The sequence below is a fragment of the Girardinichthys multiradiatus genome, chromosome 23 (assembly GCF_021462225.1).
Source record: "Girardinichthys multiradiatus isolate DD_20200921_A chromosome 23, DD_fGirMul_XY1, whole genome shotgun sequence".
NCBI lineage: Eukaryota > Metazoa > Chordata > Actinopteri > Cyprinodontiformes > Goodeidae > Girardinichthys > Girardinichthys multiradiatus.
In genome coordinates this window covers 13,246,889-13,271,406 of record NC_061815.1, presented here as the reverse complement: position 1 = coordinate 13,271,406, position 24,518 = coordinate 13,246,889, and the positions used below count along the sequence as shown (strand labels likewise).

At 40.4% G+C, this 24,518-nt stretch overlaps 1 protein-coding gene across 3 annotated transcripts in view; it reads right to left on the bottom strand.

Annotated features, from left to right (window-relative positions):
* ppp3cb (protein phosphatase 3, catalytic subunit, beta isozyme) overlaps window positions 1-24,246 on the bottom strand; it is a 61,418-nt gene extending 37,172 nt beyond the window's left edge. For 2 of the 3 annotated variants that reach the window (XM_047354439.1, XM_047354441.1), the window contains exons 1-2: window positions 24,175-24,246; window positions 1,507-1,707 (exon numbers count right to left, since the gene is read on the bottom strand). In XM_047354439.1, the coding sequence (XP_047210395.1) occupies window positions 1,507-1,707; window positions 24,175-24,217 (244 nt within the window). In that variant the 5' untranslated portion in view covers window positions 24,218-24,246. Of the gene's footprint in view, window positions 1-1,506; window positions 1,708-23,584; window positions 23,815-24,174 lie in introns of those variants that run through there. The other variant, XM_047354440.1, reaches the window with a different exon arrangement.
* Between the last annotated feature and the right edge of the window lie 272 nt (window positions 24,247-24,518).

The following is a 24,518-nucleotide window of genomic DNA, read 5'->3' as shown; positions in this document are numbered from 1 at the left end:
CTCCATCTGCCTGTCTGTCCTCGTCCCCGGGGATCTGTACCTGTGAAAGTAGAGTGATGTTCCCACACTGCGTGGGCAACAACAGCCCACACAGAATTATCTCACTGTTCGCATTTGCATAAATGCACACACACACACACACACACACACACACACACACACACACACACACACACACACGAGCAGACTCATAGGTACATTAATCAAACAGTCAATAGGTTGTGAATGTCTCGGTCCGACTACCCGCCTGTTTGGCTGTCTGCTTCTGAAACCTGTTTTTTTCTGTGCATCCTTCTTCCCACGACATTATCCTCCACTCAAAACATTAGAAAGGAAATACATGCACAAATGGACAAATCCACTGCTTCAGTCAATGAGGTGGGACTGAGCAGCTCTTCATGTTAAAAACAGGCCATATTATGTACAAATGACAGATCAACTAGACAGTAATTGGATCCCTAAACCCCTAATATTTATCCTAGAAATAGTTAAATGCCATAAAATCTGAGTACTTTGTGTATGGGTTAATTATTGATTTAATTGTGGCTGTTGTTAGATTTTGTTGTATTTGGACGAAAACAGGTAATTCCCTCTTGTGTCCACTGTTTAGGTCTGACTTATAAATGCAATACTACTAAACAAGTGATACTGTATGTAGTGTAAAGTAAAAGCAGACATCGCAACCTGAATGTTATTGTTGATTCTGGTCATTTTGCTGATGACATAGATTTTTGTTAGTTTTAGTGAAGTACCAGACTTGATACTTCAATAAAAATCCCAATACGGCACCTGCCAACATGGTATCTGCAGATGTCTGATCTTAAATATATCAGAGACAAGACAAATCCTGATATGACTTTGCATATGACTATTTACAAAGGCCTTGTTGCTCCACAGTCTGCAACTATAACCCTCCCATGTGGGACACACGCTGCCAAACAAAAGACTTCATGTATATTTGACTAGAGTTGCTTTTACAAGCCTAATGCTGTGTAATTTAGTACACGTTTAACATGGGAGGGCCACTGTTACTGCCTGTGACCTAACCTGTAGTCTTTTATTTCATCAAATCTCCGAAGCTAACCTGATTGCAAATAAGGGTTCTTAAAGTAGTGTTTTAAACTTTTAAACAACACAGCATTTTAGGATTGGATTAGTTTTACTATGGCAGAAATATGCTTTTGTTTTGGTCTGATTGGGCCATCAACTTTAGATCCGATCTCTGTTTGATCAAAATGAAGATGTCAATTGAGCATAAGACAGCATCAGACTGCTAATAACCTCTCAAAGGGACATAAAAATAAAACGGAACTATCCCTTTTATGAAGCTAGCTAAGTATTTTAGCTTATCTTTAAACTAAGTTAGTGTCATCTTGACCATACAAACATAAATATTTTTGATGTGACATCAACTTAAGTCTATAAACTGTTCTCTATTGACAGCAAACTACTCGCTAATGCACAGATCTGCTTTACTCTTCCCCAGTCTTCACTGGAGCAGCTTACCCGTGACTGGTGCCTCGATGTCCAACATGGTGCGCTCCTGGCGCAGGATGGCGGCGCCCTCATCGATGATGCGCAGGGCCACAGCTTCCTCTAGCCGGCCCTCCTTTGTGAGGTGAGCTTTGAGCAGGTCCACCCGCGGCCGCCCCTCCGAATCAAACACTTCCTTCATGGTCAGCCGGTGGGCCAGGGGGAAAGGGACCGCTGAAGCCAGAGATGGAACAAGGAGGAACATAAAACAGAGAGTTATTTAGGATGGCTGGAAGGACTGTAAGACTAAACGTATGGATGTGGAGGATGGGGGTGTTTCATGAGGGGGGCTATTGTCTAAGAAATATTACCATAATGCAGAACGTGATTTATTGATTTTGTGTGCATTGCTTAAAGGGTTTACCCTCAAATATATCAGAATTTTTAACCATTATCCTAATCAGACGTCTGGTTTGTTATGCGTGCTACTGTGTGAGTGAACAATCTGGAGGTCTGTGCTCCCTGCACTGAACCGCTGGCCTACCAGAGTTATCAGTGCTGCCTGCCTCTGTTCTGCACTAATGTCTTTCTTACATAATGAAGGCCCCCAGGGCTCTGCTGGAAAAGGGGCTGGACCCACAATGAGTGTGATACAGCAAGAGTGCACAGCTGCACGTGAGGAAGCACACACACATAGGAAGAACCACATCAGTACACTCTTTCACATAATTATAGACCGGGTTTTGTGCAAGAAAAACCCCACAAAATCTAAAGAGAAACAAAAGGCGCAGGACTCAGGGGCACATGCGTACATTAGGTATGACACAATGGCATTAATACAGCCGATCGCACGTTTGTATGACTACAACTAAATCATGCAGACACACACACACACATGTACTAGCTCATAAAGGTATTGTTATGTAGGATCCAGAGAGCCTGTTGGAGCCCCATCAGTGCTAACACAGATAATGGCCTAGATCACACACTAAAACTAGGCCTGGCTCACACACACACACACACACCACCCACACACCCACACACACACACACACACACACACACACACACACACACACACAGGTACAAACACATTTCAACTCTCACTTTGTCTCTGATTTACACTCTCTCCTGTTGTCCCTTTGCTCCTTCTTTTCTTCCGTTTGACTCTTTTTTCTCTTAAGGTGTATCTCCGTCTTTGCATCAGTCTCTTGACTGAGATTTCTCATTGGCATCAGAAGGCCTAATTCAAAGGCTTCACTTTCTTTGTGGAATTAGCCAACCCTAACCCTAACTGAGACTGAAACATGCCCCAGCCCACAAACAGCATGTTCATTTCTGCTCTGTTTTTCCTGTATGCTGTTCTCAAATTTAGGCCATCACAAAACACTTTTCTCCAAAACCTATTTCAGGGCACGCAGAACCTTCTGGGACACATTCAGACTTGCTTCAGTGCATATTTGGGTACCCTAAAGTATCCAATAGCACCTCGGGGGCCCTCTGAGATCCCGGCTACTGCACCCATGACACTTTTATGCACCTTGTGGTTGAATGGGACACACAAGAACACCGTGAGATGTCCCAAGACGCCTCAAGTGACCAAGCTCCAGGCTTCTGTTTTCCTTCACTCCTGAACAGTGGCTCTTCATACTAAAATCTTTTTTGCATAAGAAGCCTGGACTGATTAATATTTCAGAAGGTTTTGGGCACTGCAGGCTGTCAGAGAACACAAGCCAGGAACAGAATTACTCATGCATGTTGGAATATGTGTGACTTTATATTTAAAAATAAGGCAGCCAGTATTTAAGCGGCCATCCTAACTTCTTGTACTCTGGTAGATGCCAAAAGGGTTAAAAGAGTTGGATATACACATGGACTCATATCTGCGTTACAGTATATTTCTAGTAAGGGGTAAAACTTCAGTTTGGTTGTATGTCATGGCATTAGAGACAGAGGGATAGAGGTAGAGAGTGAAACTTGTAAATTGTGAGAGCAGTGTGAAAGTAGGGCATGTATGAGAGAGAGGAGAGTACCAGAGCAGCTGAGCTTGGGGAAGGGACCTATAGCTAGAAAACCTTTACCTTAAAAAGAGAAGAGGGTCTCAGAATCATCATACTCCCTTGATATGTGAAGACTATAAACGTTTACAAGCACACTTTGCCAATATGTTGAAGCAAACCAAGCTCCAGATTAAGAAGAAACCACACTTGTATTTTGGTATGAGGTTCTCTGGTGGTTTCATCCTACAGTGCACAAATGTGCACGTTGTGTTAACTGGTGCTTCTGCATCGAGCCTACATAGCTGTCCGTCGTGTGTTAGCCCTAGCCTGTCCAGAGAATGCCATGCCTCTGGGCCAATATCAACTGGGTTAGACGGCAATCCTCTGCTTGATTTTGTTGGAAAAACACATGGATTTATGTTTACTTTTAAAGCTTCTTCTTCTTCAAAGCATTTTTTTCAGGCACAGTAACAGATTGCTCCAATATTAATGAATATTTAATTGCAAACTGAGGTTATTAAGCCTGAAGCTGAGCATTAAAGCATGAAAAGTATATTATAATAAACAGTGAACCCCATGCATTTTTAACTCAGCAGACCATGCTCCAGAAAATCTGGGATGTTTGAGGTTTTGCCTCAACTTTTGCCGGAGTGGTTTTAACTTTGATTTACATTGCATGTTGCATGCTGAAATAAACTATGCCACAATGTCATTATGACAGGAGTATTGATCACAGTGACACCTTAACACTGGAGGAAGACATCAACATGCTCTTCACAAATCAAATCAACCTACTGAATTATAAGTGGATCACCACAAAGCTGGAAAACCTCAATTATGATGCTGCCATGCTCTTAGTACTCACCATATGGCATTTCTGCTAATATTGTCTATGCACCCTAAATGTCCTCGTGTGCTCTAACTGCAGAATCAGGTCTTCTTAGACCATGTCAAGAACCAACTAGGCAATCAGTTCATCATAGGGTGACCAAGTCATGCATTGCCCACATTTCTACACCACTGCTCTGCCCCACTCAGAGGAATATGATGGGTTATTATCACAACAAAATGACCTCCTGCCCCAAACAATCTATGTTTTTCATACAAGCTCAAAACATGTAATGTTTTATCCCTATTTGAGATGTCCAGTGCATTTTTTCCAACACGTGCCTCTAAAGACCCCCCCAAGACTTTGCCAACTCTGTCCATTATCTGGCTGACTTTTTTCAGGTTTTAACAAGGTCTTCATCCAATGCCAAATGGTAAAAGGCCTGCACTTGTATGGCGCTTTATCTAGTCCGAGGAGTCCAAAGTGCTTTACACTATGGAAGCAAATCGTTACCATATTTCAAATGAAAAAGCATTTTCAGAAATGCTTTTTCATTTTAAGAATGTGGCTGCATTGTTTGACTCATAAATTAAATTAGTAATCAATCATCCTATTTGCATTTTAATTTTCTTCTTCAAGACTGCTCATTCTTTCACTTAATTAAAATGAAAAAGAAAGACATTTGAGATTTAGCTACCCATCTTGTTCGGTAGGGGGCGCTGTGCACGTCTGCAGTGCATTACATTGCAAACGTGCCGAGAAATTGATTGAATTGCAGCAGGGCCGAGCTCAATTTGTGGCAGTGGCAGGCAGAACTGGTAGTTCCGCCACAGCTCCACAGTTCCGGTGGCAGCTTCGGTGGCGGGCTGTGGCAGTTCCGCCACAGCCCGCCACCGAAACTGCCACCGGAACTGCCACAGCTTGCCGCAGGGTGGCACGGGATCCCGCGAGGATGCCAGAAGGTGCCAGACTGGCCGTAAAAGCTTGCCAATGCGGTTGCCGCTGTTTTTGTGGAAGCTGATGCTGATTATCGGCAAATGGGTTGTCATTGTTGTTATAGCCTGTTACCTTTAAATAATGATTTCATTATTGATTATTATTTAATAAACAGCTTTAGACCCATAACATAAGGTGATTGTATTTACTTGACATGGAAAATAAATAGCACTATGTGTATGTGTGACGTGCTGAAAGGATGACGATTTATTGCACAAACAGCCGGTTTATTATAGAGCATGAGCGGCTATTCTGAATCGTCACTCACAGAAAATTATAAATAAATGCTTAAAAACACGCTGGATGTCTCAGGCCATAAGGCTGCCACAAGGATGCCACAGCCTGCCACCGGAACTACCAGTTCTGCCTGACACTGCCACAAATTGAGCTCGGTCCTGCTGCAATTCAATCAATTTCTCGACACGTTTGCAATGTAATGCAATGCAGACGTGCACAGCGCCTCCCACCGAACAAGATTGGTAGCTCGGTCAGCAGGAGCTGAGGAAGAGCGGCTGCTGACGTCACTCTGCTGCGCCCGCCGCTCGGAATGCTTTTTTGTTTTGGAGTTCTGGGCAGTACTTTGCGGGCAGACCACGAAAACGAAAAAGCAATGTCTGCTTTTTCGTTTTCAAATTTTACATTTCAAATTGAATTCTGGTATCTATTTGCTGGGGCATATTTTAAAAAATAAATCTCAAATGTCTTTTTCTTTTTCATTTTAATTAAGTGAAAGAATGAGCAGTCTTGAAGAAGAAAATGTAAATGCAAATAGGATTATTGATAACTAATTTTATTTATGGGTCAAATAATGCAGCCACATTCTTAAAATGAAAAAGCATTTCTGGAAATGCTTTTTCATTTTCAAATTTTACATTTCAAATTGAATTTTGGTATCTATTTGCTGGGGTACATTTTGAAAAATAAACGGCCGGTCTGGCACCTTCTGGCATCCTCGCGGAATCCCGTGCCACCCTGCGGGAAGCTGTGCCACAGCCCGCCACCAAAGCTGCCACCGGAACTGTGGAGCTGTGGCGGAACTACCAGTTCTGCCTGTCACTGCCACAAATTGAGCTCGGCCCTGCTGCAATTCAATCAATTTCTCGGCACGTTTGCAATGTAATGCAATGCAGACATGCACAGCGCCCCCTACCGAACAAGCTGGGTAGCTCGGTCAGCAGGGAGCTGAGGAAGAGCGGCTGCTGACGTCACTCTGCTGCGACCGCAGCTCGGAATGCTTTTTCGTTTTTGAGTTCTGGGCAGTACTTTGCGGGCAGACCACGAAAACGTAAAAGCAATGTCTGCTTTGTTTTCTTTTTGATTATGGCATAAAATATGCAGTCATGAAGAAGAAAATGCAAATGCAAATAGGATGATTGATAACTAATTTTATTTATGGGTCAAATAACGCAGCCGCATTCTTAAAATGAAAAAGCATTTCTGGAAATGCTTTTTCATTTTCAAATTTTACATTTCAAATTGAATTTTGGTATCTATTTGCTGGGGTACATTTTGAAAAATAAATCTCAAATGTCTTTCTTTTTCATTTTAATTAAGTGAAAGAATGAGCAGTCTTGAAGAAGAAAATGAAAATGCAAATAGGATTATTGATAACTAATTTCATTTATGAGTCAAACAATGCAGCCACATTCTTAAAATGAAAAAGCATTTCTGAAAATGTTTTTCATTTGAAATATGGTAACGATTTGCTTCCATATTACACTGCTATCAGTTATTCACCCATTAATACACACATACTACATTGTAGCCACAGTAGACTTCATTTAGACATCAATAGACAGCTTTATGAAGATGTCTCGCCACCTTTAACCTTCCAGCCACATTTTCTTTTTATGTCTATTCAGAAAAATATTGCTTGGAGGACCGAAGTGTTGTAATTTTCCCATAAGCTTCATAATAACTCTTTCTATGAATGAGATGTCGCAATCTGCAGACCAATAAATGGAACTTAGATTTAGGATACAGCTGCATTGGAATCTCCCATCTAGACAAACTGTTTAATAAACAAAGCATAGGCACAAAAATTCTATTAAAAACATACATGTTACAAATTTGTCATGTTTTTAGGTTCACCCAGATTTACTCATTACAACTCATCTGAATCTGTAAACGATCAGAAAGGTGAGGGTGATGATTGGTACTGAGGCTGTCTGCCCAATTCTTGTTAAGCTGTTTTTAAAACCAATAATAAAAAGGCAAGAGTATTTTTTAAATTATAAACAGTTGTATTCCAAAATTCCCCCTATTTTAACTTCTGGGACCTATGAAGTGAATCTACAGGACACATGAAAAGATGTAAGTAAAAAACTGACAGCAGATGAAAATCATTTTTCTCATGTCAAGGGAGGATTTTTGGTTTCAAACAGAGTATTTGATATGGATAATAAGAGAACACCTGCCGAATAAGTCGGACCTGATTATGGTTTGAAATGCGGCTGGTTGTAAGACTCCAGTAGAGTAAACCCCCTTACTGTCCAAATGCTAACACAGTAATCAGCGGTGCCGGATTCATTTTAGAGGTGGGGGGACGTGGGGGTGTTGCGTCGCACATACTCAATTTTGTCACACTATAATGTTGGTGTGTACCTAAGGGGCATTTTTAGTGTCTTGATATAATGGGGGCTCTAGCCCAGAACCCTCCTTCCCTGTTCTCTCTTGAAAAGTTGCCCTTTACAGTCTCTGTTTATGTATTTTGACCACTATGTTTATTCCTCCTGCTACCTGCTACCGCGGTCAAGTGAGCCGACAGTCAGAAATACGCGGTCACGCCAGCCGACGCTAGCTCTCTCTTAAAGATTAGCGTCACGCATACAGGGTGCATTACGGTAATGGAGCAGAAAGGATGCTGATCCTGGCAACGGTTGAGAAAATAAGAGGAAAACAGGAAAGTAACTGTCAGAACATTTATATTAATTACACTTTTACAACTTTCACATACATGTTTTAGATTTTTTTTTTTAAATGTTATAATTTCACTGAGGACGTTTGGTGAAATAATACCTACAAATGCTTACCAGTATAGGCATTTGTGTCACTTTCAGAAATGTATTTCTCCAAACTCATAGGAGGTGACAACACAATCTCTTCAGATTATATTAAAGGGTCTTATATACTATAATCAGAATAAATATTTCATAATTTTACTGTAGAGTTTTGGAGAAATAACAGGTCAAAGTACCTCAAAATGCTCATCCAGTATCCAAAATCTGACAGTGGTGGTCAGTGGATTACTGGAGGTCCAGGAGGACTGAACAGGCTCTTCTCTATGTATGACCCGTTATTTCTCCAAAACTCAACAGTAAAATTATGAAATATTTATTCTGGTTATATTATAGATTACCCTTTAATATAATCTGAAGAGAGTGTGTTGTCAACTCTCATGGTTTTGGAGAAATAAATTTCTGAAAGTGGGAGAATAGCATATACTGGATGAGCATTAGTAGGTACTTAGACCCATTATTTCTCCAAAACTCTACAGTGAAATTGTTAAATATAAATTTTTTTACACAAAACATGTACAGACATAAAACATGTACAGACATAAAACAAAGGACTTTCTCCACATGTTTGGTGCATCCCCTACATGGCTTCACGTGGCATTGTTTTCTTCTTGCCTCTCTTCTATGAAGGTCCAATTTGTTAACCCTACGATATGTTCTCACAGATGAGCTGTGGATCTCTGCATCTCTCTAAATTACACACACTATTTGCTAGGGTGACATCTGCAAGCAATTTCATTTAGGGGCATAAGAGTAAAGTGGGCTGAATACAAATACAAGGCACATTTTTATTTTCTATAAGAGTAACCATGTATCCTCTTTCTTCCACTTTGCAGTAATGCACTAATTTGTGTTGGTGAGTCTCATAAAATCCTATATAGAACACATTACAAATTGCAGTTGTAATGTGGGTATAAAAACTTTTGCAAGGCAGTGTAGCAAATTCTTGTTTTACCTTTTGTATTAAGCTGACATTCAACAGTTGAAGCTTATATTAAAAAACAAAAAGCTGACAATCATAAACTGGGCAGGGTAGTGCAGCTGCCCGAATCACTCCCTCTCACAGAAATAGCTGCTTATATTTTCATTAATTTAGAATATAAGCAGTAGCTGCCCCATTTTCCCATGAGGACAGTCTCCTGTGAACTGAATGAATGCTGTCAAGCAACAATAACCTGACAGGCTTGAATTGTAATACTGTCACAGCAGATCTGTCTGGTTAATATCCTAGACAGTGTTTTCCTCTTTGACAGTGATGCTCCTGCTCTGAAGTTTTAGGTACTGAAAAGAACGTCAGAAATGTCCAGTGAGTGGTTTATATTTATCATTTGGGTACAAAAACACCCTGTAGCAGGTACAAACTGTAATTACATCAGTCTTTACTTGAAACTGTTTTTCTTAGACCGGATATTGCCAACCACATAAGACTTGCTCACGGCAAACTACACTGCTATGAAAACAAATGCACCAAGTTCTTGAGGATATTTCCCCAAGCATTTTAAATCTGAAACAGTTCATGGGAGGATTTAGACAGTTTGGTTGATTCTATCACTCCATGTTCTCAGTGATGTTGGACCATCTGTTGCAGCACTCCTATTTCTGAAACTTAACTGACTGTATGTTCAGGTCCGCAAGTCTTGCTGCAGAAAATATTTCATACTTAACCCTGTTTTTGTGTAGAATAACTGATAAGAAGTTAAAGGGACAGTTCAGGTCTTTCCAAGTAAGCTTCTGTCAGGGGATTGTAATAGTTCTCTTGCTTATAATAGACAGATGTTGTATCGTGGTGAGTTTTTTAAAAAGTAAAGAAATCCTCAGAGTAGTGGAAGACTAACAGCTAGTTTCCCCATTCAAACATTAAAAGGAACATGTTCAAAAACGGAGGTTGTACAGTCATATGTCTGGCAGCTACCATATTGGATACTGAACTCTGGGATGATCAGTGACTCTCCCAGTCTGACTTTTAACTCCAAAAGGAGTTCTAGTTCTATTTTCAACTGGATCTTTTGTGAAAGTCAGTGTCAATTGTATTTCTATAGCATGTTTAAAAACAACAACGTTGTCCAAAGTAGCTTAAAGGTTCAATAAAAACAAACAGAAAACAATAAAATAACATTAAAATGTTGTTGTTTGATTTTAGTTAATTTTCAACAGATTTAAACATTTTCTGAATGAGATGTTTAAAAAATCAAAATCAGCTACACCAGGGAGTCCCTGGAGTCTGACTAGCTGTCAGCCTTTCAACTCAGTAATAATTTATTTACATTTCTGCAAACTCTGATGCTTTCCTGCAGGTAACATAACTAATACTGATAAGTAAATTTAACAATAGAAGCTTCCAGAACCTTTGTTCTAACTACATTTAAGCAATAATTGCCAAAAAAGAAATACAGCATTTAAGAATCATTATAACTAATCACATTTAGCCAATATATGCTACTGTGTGCTATCGCAGCCAAAATAGAGCAATATATATCTGTCATTTAGGAATTAGATTTGCCATTAGTCTCATTTGATTCAGCCTTTTCTGTACTTTTTATACATCATCACAAGTACGAGGAGTCTGAATACCTTTAGCATCTACAAGATGGAGGATGCTAGATGTCCCATACAGCTTCAGCAGAGGGAAGGCAGCACACTCACCCTGATCACACAGCTAATACAAAATAACAATGGTATTCCAATGTCTTGACCAAGATAGGCCATCAGTTATCATATAACATTAGTGAATCAATGATACGTAGAAGGGGCATTAACCAGTAGATACTTCCCGTAGTCCTTTACAGTTGTACATTTATGTTTATTGTTCATGGTACAATAAAGGAGCAGACCCAATGATCTTTTCAAACATTGTCAAACAGCACTTTAAACAAAAGTAATCCATTTAGTTAATTGTGGGTGATGTGTGGGGTTGGATGATGACCAATTTGAAAAATGTTTTTAGGCCACGTATGTGCTTAATGGAGGCAGGTAGATACTAGTGCAACAAACATCAACATGAGAAACAAAGAATAGTAGCCAACTTTGACATTAAAGTGATCTTGTTAAGATTGTGGAGTGTTTTTCTTTACTTTAGTGTTTTATATAAGAGCATTGCATGGTTACAAACCTTAAAATCCTCTCTAACATGAGATTTGTTCTCAGACACTATACTAATGCAGTAATGTGTTTCATTACTGTATTAGTACTTACTTTTCTCAATATGTTTATGTACATAGGTGTGAATGTAATTTCCTTAGTGCCTGCCCTTCAGCACATTTTAAAAATGGATGAGAAGCTGCTTGACCTCTTTTGGAACTTTAACTGACCAATAAGGCTAGATTGGACCTTGGGTTGTCAAAGAGAAGAGAACAAAAAGAGAGTTTACAATTGATATGATTAAATTAAATGGTAAAAACAAGCCACTATCTACATTGTTCCTCACATTTATGAAAGTGATAATAATGCCCCGCACTACTAAATTAAAAGTAGGCATTTTGCCAAAAATCTTAGTAGGCTTGCATATCTTCTTGTTGCTTGTATATTGTAACAACACCAGACGTTCTGTTAAATAACCTAGATACACTTTGACTGAAGCTTGATGTAACTGCACAGAAACAAACTGGGTGGAGTAAATGAGCATTACCTTCTTAACATTGAATATGTTGCGCTCCAGCCATGGGATGAAACGTGTACTGAAGTGTACACAAAGAGTCTGGTAAAAATTCTAAATCCCTAAATTTACTGCTTTAACCTACTTTCAGTACAGCGGAGTCCCAGCTGGAATCCCTGGGATGCCATGGAGTCACTAACAAAACACTTTTCCCAGCCACACCTCTTCCTCTTTACCTGCAGCAGCGCAGTTGACTGTATTGGGGAGGTAGCGCGCAAGACCCTGAATGTCTGTTGCTGGCAAGTAAGACTCTGCTTGGATCCAAAGTTGACTACGATCTGATGTTAGTATGTCTGTTGGTCAAAGAACAAAGGTTAAGCTCTCTTAACCTTTCTTTTTGAGCTTCTGCAGAAAAGGAATCTGAGCCAGAGATTCTCCTGGAAGAGAGGACGAAGCGGTTTTCCCCACTGCTTGACGAAGACTGCACTGAAACCGCAGCTCTGCACGCTTAAAGTTACAGTCCGAGCAGAAGCTTTCCCCCGTTCCAGCTTCTACTGAGAGCAGCTGCTATGGCTTCTTTGTTCGCCGTCCGCCACACAACCAAGCAGCCAGACCAAGCTGTTGCCTTCGCCACACACCCCAATGCCCTTCGGACCTGCTTCACTTCTGTTCATCAGAACAATTCACATAAGAGGTTGTGTCTGGGCAGAGAAAATTAGTTTAGGATAAAACAACTTAATATTGGTTATTCCATGTATTTGCTTTTGTTTGTGGTTCTAAAAGTTTAACTATTTGGGTGCTATCAGGCTACCTGCTGAGCTAATGCTAATGACTATTAAGCCTTTAGTTGTGTATTAAAGTTGTGACAAACTTTAGTTCAACAAGTTTAAATACAGATCGGCTGTAACGCACCACCAGTGCTCATTCGTGGTAAATGGTAAATGGCCTACACTTGTATAGCACTTTATCAAGTCCCCAGATACCCCAAAGCGCTTCACACTACATTCAGTCATCCACCCATTCATCCACCCATTCACACACTGACAGTGTTGAGCTACATTGTAGCCACAGCTGCCCTGGGGCACAATGACAGAAGTGAGGCTGCATTACACAGGCCCCACCGAGCCCTCTGACCACCATCAGTACGTTTGTGTCAATAAGTACATTAATATTTATATTAATCAATGCTCCATGTGATGGCTAGTTAAAAACAGTAAGATTAATTGTCCAAAATATTATTGACTTCTAATTCAGCAAAACATTCTTTGAAATATTCTTTTATTAAAACAATGTTGCATCTACCCTTCTGATTTGCATTGTGACTGGTTGTATGAAAACAAACCAGCTGTTCATAATTAGTTTTAAAACTAATTTGACCTCGTTTCAAAATTCCTCAAAATAAACCTTGGTTCTTCAACATAAATATCAACACCGAACTATGATTTTATTGCATAATTTTGTATTGATTCCCTTTTTCTTTTATTTGTATATAGTTTATCAGTTTTAGTTATTTCTTGATTTTGCTTGGTAGTTTTAGCTCAATTGTTGTAGCCTAGTTAAAGAGTTTGTTCATTTAAATATTTAACTTGGAGTTAAATTGTTTTGTTAACAAATTCTTATATGTCGTAGAGAGGTTGCCTATGTTTATTCCATATGTTTGCAGAGATGAACCCCGGAGCTCAAAAAACCTCTTTGATTGATTGTTCCATGAATACCACGCCATATTGGGGTGGTATTCATGGAACACAATTTGACAGACCGAAGGTTGTTTGGCCAATGATTCCTGATCAGGTGGTGCCCTGATTTTTTTGGTCTAACTAAAATTCTATATTTTAACTTTATTGTTAATTTAGTTAATTATTGATTATTAAGGTAAGGTAAGGTAAGGTAAGGTAAGGTAAGGTAAGGTAAGGTAAGGTAAGGTAAGGTAAGGTAAGGTAAGGTAAGGTAAGGTAAGGTAAGGTAAGGTAAGGTAAGGTAAGGTAAGGTAAGGTAAGGTAAGGTAAGGTAAGGTAAGTTTATTTATATAGCGCTTTTCAGCAACGAGACACTCAAAGTGCTGTACATTCAATTACAATACAATCACAAAGCAAATAAACACAGATACAGACACAGAAAAACAAATCAAATGATAAAATCAAACAACAGAGGTAATTTAAAAAAATAAAATAAAGAGAATAGAATGATGGACAAGAAAATGAAAGGAAAATTGGACTGAAAACGCAACTAATCATGCCTAGATGGCACAGTCAAAGGCAACTCAAAACAAATAAGTTTTTAATCTTGATTTGAAGCCACTTAGGGTTTCGGCGCTTTTACAGTTTTCTGGCAGTTTATTCCAGATTAGTGGAGCATAAGAACTAAAAGCTTCTTCTCCATGTTTGGTTCTGGTTCTGGGTTTGCACAGTAGATTTGAGCCAGAAGACCTGAGAGGTCTGGGTGGTTGATACACTGACAATAAGTCTGTAATGTATTTTGGTGCTAAGACATTCAGACTAACAGAAGTATTTTAAACTCTATTCTCTGAGCTACAGGGAGCCAGTGTAGGGACTTTAGAACCGGGGTGATGTGCTCCACTTTCTTAGTTCTAGTGAGGACGCAGGCAGCAGCGTTCTGGATCAACTGCAGCTGTCTGATCATTATAATAATTAATAGTTGCTAATGGCAAAACAAACATAATTGCACAACAAATAACACCTGATTTATTGAGTAATGACAGATTCTGCCAAAGAACAAGCTGTTAACATGAATTAAGATACGCTAAAGAATTTTATTTTAGGCTGTTTGGGATTGAAACATTGCTGGTTAGCAGCAAACTTGTAGAACGTAATTTCTGTGTGAAGGCAAGGATAGTGCTATTGCACTCTTGGCACCAAATAGGCTTTTCCCTATTGCATTCCTGCCCATCTTGCCACAATGCTAGTACTATAGATTTTACATCTGCATAAGGATCTCTTTTTACAATATGCAGGAATTCGCTATTAATATGAAAAGTTTCTGCCTCCACCTTAGTTTGAGCCTTTCTCTGGGGGAGCAAACATCACCGGGATTTAATTAGCTTTTCAACAGAATGAGGGGATGCAAGTGAAAGGGTTTCCTGTACAGAGCATTGCACATTATCAAGTGTGACTTCCATCCGGCACAATAATTTTAACCTGATGCAGAACTGTGCGATTATCTTGGCAAGTGCAATAAGAATGACTCATGCACATAAAATCAAAAACCTGTCTGTTTTTTACTGATCTGTCTGATCACACCGAGTCTCTGAAGACTGAATTTTGTTTTTTTAGGTTTTTTTTGTCGTGCTGTGACTATTGTGTAATTATATTATAAATCCTGAATCACAGACAGCTTGCACTTATTATTCCACCATTCCTGTTGCTAAATACAATGATAAATAAAATGATTCTCTTTGTCTCAATGATAAAAACCTTTTGTATTTTGACTCCACCCTGAAAAGTCCCAACTTCCCTTAGTCTTAGCAACCAGCCAATATGCACAGTTTGGAAGTGTGTGTACTTCTCCTTAAGTGGAAGCCCTGTTCCATGAGGAAGGAAGCAAGGCTTTGTGTGCAAAGGGTAAGGAAGATGGCAACAATGCATGATACATTAGTTGCATGTGAGAATATACTGACTGAATGTAAGCTAACAGCTGAACACTTCCTCAGCATCTTTCTACTGCAGTTTGTGGTGTTTTGGATTTTTGGCCCATCCTCCACAGCTGAACACATCTGTGAGGAATTTCTAAAATAGCAGAGCTGCCAGCTCAGCCAACAATCTCCACATCACAGAGCAGTGAGCGAGAGAGTGAGAAACAAAATCTATGACATAGCTTTCAACCAAATCTCCTAAATTTGTTTGGGCTGGCCTAATAGCCTAACTGGAGCAGAATCTGATCTGAATCAGATTGTTATTATGTGCATCATCCCTAATGGCTAAAGTTAATTATGGGAATATTTCATCAGTTTAAATGACCTAGGGAGGACATTCCCTATCAGGAGGGCTGGTGCAGGAAGCACGAAGTGACAGCAAGTGAGAACAGACTGATTGGAGAAATGACGACAGCAGTCAGCCATGATGCATCTGCCCTTATTTGAGTCCTTACTGCATATGTTGCAGAAAAATACTGACGTGGCTATGTTATTAACTGTAAGTTACCCCATATAGGTAAAAAAAAAAAAAGTCGTTATTGCTCCTCTGCAACTATGATGCATAAAACGTTGAATCTAGTTGTGGCATAAAATGTAAAAAAAACTGCCTGATAATAAATAAGACTAAACTTTCACTGTTTTAGGCCAGTTAGGATTACCAAAATTATTCTTATTTGTTAATTGCCAGAAGACTATAACAGAGAGGTTTTTTTACTTTCTTGAAAGTCAGGCGTCTACATATGTATGTCCTTAATATTTGGTAGAATTTATTTTTAAACTCTATAACTTAGGTCTAATGTTTTGGGTATCCCTCCAAAAGCTTCTCATAATAGTTTGCCGAAAGAGATGATCATGGCATCTTCAGGCTCCTGGAAATTATCCCCAAGGATGAACTGGTTTGTGGAGGTCCATGATTCCCTTGCTGATATCCTTGAAGATTTCTTTTGATTTTACCATGAGGTCACACAAGGAAGTGATGTCTTTCAGGTGCAACATTAAAATATATTTACAGATGTGCCTAAGATTAACTCATGATATAAATCATGTGTTGTGATGCCATGAGAATAGAGAGAAACATAAGAGTTTGTGTTTTCTGTGTATGCTAAGATAAAAATCATCTGATCACAACGCTTTTACAACCTATACAATAGCCTCTTACACAAAACACTTTAAGGTGAGATTAGGGTAATTGGTAAATGGACTGAATTTATATAGCACTTCTTTTGTCATATCAACCACTCAAAGCACTTTACACTGGAGCCACATTCACCCAGCCGTACTAACAAATACGCACACATTCACATACCGTACACAAATGGAAAGGCAACTTTGGGTTAAGTGCCTTGCCCAGGGGCACGCTGATGTGACAGAAAGAAGCTAGAATCAAACCCACAACTTTCAGGTTGAAGACAACTACACTTCCCAATGAGCCACATTGTCTTTTGCCTTTTTGTAAAAGGGCTGATGTGGCAAGGCGGGTTGAAATCAGTCTACCTCTGTTACACCCCTGACTCACAGGACGAGGTAGTTACAGGCAGCTGACTTGCATATAGACAGGCCGGCTTGGCGGGTTGAAGTGATGTAGTGATGATGTATAGTTTTTGTGACCTGCCAGCCACATGCCTTAAGAGCATAAACAAGATTTTACACATAGTGCTCATGTTAGTGCCACACCTCCTGTTGTCCCACGCGGCCAGCTTGATTTCTGAAAGCTCACAGCTGGACAGGATATCGAAGTCTCCGCTTATGATTTAAGAATGGCCAGAGAGGAGCTGAGAGGGGGCTCATCTCACAGATTTATGAAGGAAATGTTTTGTGAAAGAGGCTATTGCCTGTCTTCAGGAACTATTGTCATGTTTGCTCTCTCTAGGATCTTGTGACATGTTATCATGCACTAATCTTCCAGGATCAGTTCTTCCCATCACTTGCCTCTGCTTAAATAAATGACAGAGGAAGAAATTTAAAGATGAATGAATTAGAGCAGCCAAGAGAAAGAGAGCAAAAATAAGGATGCCTGTGACAGAGGAAAGATCCAACTGTTCATGATTGTTTTAAATATTAGTCTATGTGTCTTTGACTGCCATTTTTGACCCAAATCTGGTCAATAGATCCATGGTTGTGATGCGATCAGCTGAATATAGGTCTGAAGTTGTTTGATCTATGCCGAGAGGACCATGTGTACTGACGCAGCAACTCACACTAACGCAGAAACAACAGCCTGTCCTCATTAGGCAACCCTTTCTCTCTCTGGAGTATCTTCTCTATAAATATCCCCTGCCCTGCCACCCTCACCACAGGGCAAAGAGGGACCTGTCAAGGTGGGAGCCCTGGCCCGCAAGGATAACACCAACATCAGTACGAACACACACATACATAAACACAGTTAACCAATAGGGGTGAAAGAGAATGGGACACTACACAAAATGAAATACGCCAAAAGTGCCCCAAGACTTACCAGAGGTAAGTTTTTTGGCGTGTGTTCATAAATGCATCTGTGGAAATGTGCAAACTGGATATGGCTTCCGTCAGCTTTCTGGAAATTTCCCACTCATGTACTTATCTAGGCCAAAGATTATAATTAACAGCAGATACGTACACTGCCTGCAAAAGTATTTATACCCCTTGAACCTACTTATTTGTGAAATCATGAAAGCAAATAAAAATCTTGAAGGGTGACATACATTTATATTTAGCCTCCTTCACACAATAAAATCCAGCACAAACAACTGATTTCAGAAGTCACCTAATTAGTAAATAGAGTTCAACTGTGTGTCATTTAATCTCTGGAGAAATGCAGCTGTTCTGTGAAGGTCCCAGAGTTTTGTTGGAGAGCATCAGAGAACAAGCAGCATCATGAAGACTGAGAAACACAGTAGCGAAGTCAAGGAAAACGTAGTGAGGTTTTAAGCAAGGTTAGGTTATGAAAAAATGTTCTAAGCTTTAAATACCTTACAGAGTCCTTTTCAATCCATCGTCTGAAAATGGAAAGAGAATAGCACAACTGTAAACCTACTGTGACAAGATAATCCACCTAAACTGGCAGGCTAGGCTAGGAATGTGTTATTCAGAGAAGCAGACAAGAGATCCATGTTAACTTTGGAGGAGCTGCATCGATCCACAGCTCAAGTTAAAGAATCTCTCAAAAGGACAGCTATTAGTCATGTACTACACAAATCTGGCCTCTATGAAAGAGTGTCAAGAAGAAATCCATTTTAAAGAAAACTATGAGAAGTTTTGTTTGCCGTTTGCCATGAGCCATGAAGGGGACACCGTAAACATGTGGAAGAAGGTGCTCTCCTCAAATGTGACCAACATGAAAAGTAACACTCCAGATGTGCCCTAAAACACCAACCCCACTATGAAAAATGGTAGTGGCAGCAACATGGTGTAGCGAAGTTTGTCTTCAGAGGGAACAGGAAAGTTGATCAGTGTTAAAGAGACAATATTTAATTTTTTTTTTAAAAAGGAAACTGACAGCGATGGACTGGCAGCCTGTCCAGAGTGTACCCTGTCTCCCGCCCATAGACTGCTGGAGATAGACACTAGCTTCCCCACAACCCACTATGGGTCTACTTGTGACATTAGCTTTACTCTTAATGGAGTTAATATTGTATAATTTTAATCTAAATGAGACTCGCTATTCAAATAATAATTTAAACAAGACAATCAGAGACTGCATTCCTCCGCCACCCAACGTAGGGTCATTGACGCCATAGAAAAAGAAACCTGGATCCGAATCATGATCCAGATCACCACCAAAATTCAATGGATTCTTCCCTTGGCTAAGACACACCTCCCGTAAAAACGCTTAAGAAATGTGTGTAACTTTTTCCGTAAAGTTAAACACAGACACAGACAGAGACAGACAAATCAACTCAACTGAAAAAATAACCTCTGTGGCAGAGGTCATGAACTTAACTTATAGAGTTGGCACTGTAATGGGAGATAAACAGAAGGATCCAGGGACACATGTAAGGAGGTCCAGCTGAGGTTTTAAGTTGTGTCATGGGGGGTGATTCACAGGAAGCCAGTTTTCCACTAACTTTACATCACAAACTATCAGCTTTATTCAATATTTAGAATATATACACCATTGTAGGGTCCTAGTATTGGCTATGAATTTATACATTTTGAAAAATTACAAGACATTTTCAGCAACATCATTTTCTTTCTCTGATTTCTTTTTTCCTCTCTGTGTCAAAGTGGTTGAGTCTGTATTTATGCACCACTTGTCTCTTTTGAATATAAATAGTTCATTGCATCTTCTTTTCTAGTTATTCACAATCCTTTAGTTTAACATTTCAGTTGTAACTTTGCTGCACATACAATCCTGGGTTTGTTTGTGATTGCATGATGTTACAGTTTACAACTAAGCGTATGTTTAATCACTATTCAGCACCTATTCGTATAGACCATGATGGCATTGATTGTATCATTGGGTAGAACCAAATGAAGGGTTTTCCATATTTTTGTATAGTATTATTTGTTTTCTTTAAATGAATCTTTTGAGCTGCATAGCATAGATTGTTGTATTTTGTAAACCATTTATTTGTGTAGAAGTGTTTCTAAATTAGATTAATGGTCTTAGTTTTGTTTAGATTGTATTGTTTGGTATACCCAGTTTTGTATAAAAGCAGTAAAACGTTGGCAATCAGGGTTAAGATTGAAATTTGTGTTAATAAATGGACAAAAAGAAACCAATGATGCTGTTTGCTTACCACCTTCCTTACCACTAGCTCTACACTACCTCACATTCTCTTTACGAGACTCTTTTTCAAGTAAATTCATCATTTTAAATGTCTGAAAGCATACTCGCTCTACTAATACTGGCCCGAACATTTGTCTAGCCTTGCATCCCTATTATAAAATACTAAATTGCAACAGTCGGCCACAGCACAGCTTTTAACGGTAACACACTATAGCAGTAGTTTTGGTTTGTGGGACAAACATACTTGGATGGGACGCAGCAGCTCTTATTCCAGGGAAAATTTTCATCTGAACTGATTGATAGAAGTGACTGTGTCTACATTTTCCTGTAAGAATGTCAAATATTTTTTCATATGCATAATGAAAAATTAAGCACCCTAAAATCAAAATGTGTGAAAATAAAGTTTAGTGAATAAATGCTCTGGCTTGTCTACCTAGATATGTTTGTCACCATAATGTCCCAGAATGATGTCAGGTTTCTAAGTAATGTCCCCAGGCATGTGTTCCTGTAAGGCCACCTTCACCAGGGAATGGTTTTCAGGAGCTAAGAGCTAAACAAACCACTGTTTGTATTCCAGTTTGGCCATGTTTGCATGAGCTTTAATTTCCACACCAGGTTACTATATATTTGACATTGCATAGATTTTGCATGGGATAGTTACCAATATCAAGGTATACCAAGTTTCTAAAAACATAAGATTTCCATAAGCATGTTGCAAGAACACCCCAGCTGCCTGAAGGAAAGTTGTCACACCTATCCCTTGATTACAAGAAAGGAATTAGGCTCATTTTCACAGTGTTTAAAATAAAGGAGTGTCACCTTTCACTGTTTTAAAGCTCCACTGGACAATCCACCTGCTCTATAAAAACTGGGTGGCAAAAGATACTGACCGTTAAACATTTGAAAACTACTACTAATTTCAGCAGCTCTTTATTCCTTTTTGTATTACATTTATTTTTCAAAAAAGAAAATAAATTTTATATAAAACTATTATATTCAATATGTTGTACCACTTTAGCAGCAGTAGGAATAATAGTAGGTTTTTTTATTTTCATTGAAAGCTATTAGATCATGTTATGCATTTATGTTTGTTTTTGTGTAAATACAGTGAAACTGTGGTGTTCTTACAACTGGCCTCTGCTTACCAGCTTAATGAGTCTGCATTGAAATGCTATATATAACCTCCAGATCAAATAGGTAAGTCTGAGAAATAAAATCATCTCCCCACTTTATTCACAGCTATGTATTTAATGAATATTGTGAACAGGAATTGGGGTCTGTATCAAACTCTGCTTTGGGTGCCATACAATCTTGGACTGACTCAGCTTTACACCAACATGTCATCTCATATAACCTGGTAAAATGTTCTCCTTCCATCGTCTTAGCCCTACACTTCCTTCATCCATGTCCATTCTCAGGACCAGTCTATTGGTCCCATTTCTCTAGATTCCTGGAAATTACACAGTCAGTCAACTAGAATTTGACTCCTTCCTGAGTAGCGTCCCTTTATTTCAGTATATATTTTCTGCAAATATTTTAGGTCTTAGCACTTTTCAGGCACACTGTAATTTATTGCTAATAGATCAGCCAGTAACAGCATTTTTTCTGGAGTAAACACAAATTTAAACTGGGCCTCTCCTCCAAGACTCAGCAATCCTTATGAAAACTACTAACCAAACTTTACTGACAAAGAGCAAATGATATTGCTGCGGTCATTTTGTCCCGCAAATTAAAGCTCGGATATGGGTACGACATCGCACCTAAGTTGAGCAGTTCTATTTGCAGATCAAAAAAACAATTACCAAAAAAGCATTTATTTCCATTTTGTTGTTCACAAATAGTTATAGTTAATACTTGCAACTTTTCCTCTGCGGTCCATTTCCCAGCAGAATTTCGACTTATGGGAGCATGCTGGTTAATTTTCCTACTGCCAACTAAAACAAATCTGACAAACTAAATGCACCATAAGCGCTAGAAATAATTTCTTATTAACTGCAGTCACTTTCTAAAACAACTCTCCATAATCTAATTCAAGCTAGGGTGGGCCCCAAATTAATTTCTGCTTAGGGTCTCAAACAATTTTGAGCCGGCTTTGAACGTCGTTCACATCGTCCTGTGAGTGAGGGTTAAGTATTGGCAGGGGGTCAAGCATCATCACAAGCATGCAAAACCAGAAAGGTCTGTGAGATATGCACACAGTCGATGCATGTTGACCACAGGGTGGATAGTTGATGCATGTAGTGTTGCTGCATAAATCTTTCTGCGCGTAAGGAACAGACAAAAGCAATAACTGCAAGAGCCCCAAAGCATCTAGCTTCCACTCCCACCACTCCCATTCCACGCACGACGCACGCACGGAATACCGGGGCATGCCCAAGCAACGTGTACAGCACCTGCTCCACTTCTGCCGGCAGCGGCAGAGAGACGGACCATGTGTGTGTGTTTTTTTTGTGTGTGGGGGGGGGGGGGGCTGTGTGCGTGGAAGCCGCCGTTTTGACCCGATAAGGACGACAATCTGTGCAAGCTCGACGGATCATGACCCGGGAGGATCCTCCCAGCCCCTCCCTCCTCTCCTCGCGGTGGCCGCCCTCGCTTAAAAGCAAAAAAGCGACACTTTAAACACATTAAATATTCCATAATCCAGCGGTGCTTTCACAACATTAGAGCGGCAACAGAGACTCGGACATACGAGGCGCAGCATCCCTAAACTCCATTTTGTCTCTCATTTGAAAATCGGGAAAACAACAGACGGGGAGAGGGAAGAGAAAGGGGGAGACAGGGAGACCTTTAAGGAGACGCGGAGGAGGAAAGGCTGAATCACCCAAACTCTTTGGGGGTATTCTGAAAAACAAAACAAAGCAAAAAAGACATTTACTTTAGACGATGATCCAACGCTTGGTCCTTTGAATGTCATATAAACTAATATCAGGATCAGCTCTTTAAAAATAGGAAGTTGTTACATTATAAAATGCTAAACTCAGTGACGAGGCCTGGCAAAGTTACCGCCTATACCTGCACTCCAAACACATCGATCATTTGACTTTGGATCCGACTGGATTAAAAATGCAAATGTAGGTCAACATATCGGTCCATCCAAAAACAAGTAGATCACCATACTGAAGTCTAAAAAACCCGGACCAAAAGAGAAAAAAATCCCTGCCTGATATAATGACAGCTCTTTGCATCTTGTCCTCCCCCCTGTCTCCTCCTCAACATCCCGAGCATCGTGGCATACTTGCAGCATCATCCCGTGACACCATCCGCATCCACAGCATCAGCACCGCACCGACCATCGCACTGCCATTCTGCCCGTTCATTTACCTTTATGTCTGCCTTTGGCCGTCATCGTTACGCTGTTTGGGGTTTCATTGGAACGAGATGCTCGTCGTGTCCCCTCTCTCAATCAGTCCTTCCCCGCTTCTCTCTCTGTCTCACTCCCGGCTTGTGTGAGTCTCTGTCCGATATTATTCAGTAACACGAAACCACCGCTAGGAGAGGAGGGCATGCAGCTCATACAGCAGCGCAGGGTGTCGCACAATTGCCTTTGCTCAATGCAGAAAGGAGGAGACCACCCTCTCCCTCCTCCCTCCGCTCCGTTAGAAAGTGGGCCTCTGTGAGGGGGTGAATGGATTCTAATAGAATAACGAGGGAAGACCCTGATTATGGCGTATCGTGCCCCCCCCCCCCTCCCCCAACCCCCACCATTTGTCTCCATCACCACTTCCCTCCACTAAAGGGTTCACAAGCGCATGCATGGTGACTCGTCAGCCAAATATCCACCTTTTATTATGAGCCGCGGGGCGAGGCTCAGAATAAGGTAATAAGAGACTGAGGTGTAATGACAGGGTTCTAGACGCACACACAGATAAAGCAAGTTACAGCAGAAACAGGCACAGAGGAGCTCTGCCTACATTTGATCACCCGGTCCGAGGGACTTGCGTTGCTGTCGGACATCCTGGACTCGGGACGGGAGCAGAACCGAAAGAGAGAGAGAGAGGGGGGGGGGGGGGGGAGAAGAGGGAGGGGGGGGGGGGGGGGGGGGGGACAGAGGGAGGGAGGGGGTCTCTCTCTTCTTCTGTCAAAGGCCGATATGGTGCTGTTGGGTCCTCCGGCAGGCGTTGACAATAAACGCGGTCGCTGGGCGCTCCTCCCGCTGCAGCAATGGCATCACTTGGTGGAGGCTCCGCGCTCTCTCGGATGGGGGAAGCCTGCTGCTGCGCCAGCGGTTACTTTGGGGGAGGAGAGGCGGATACCT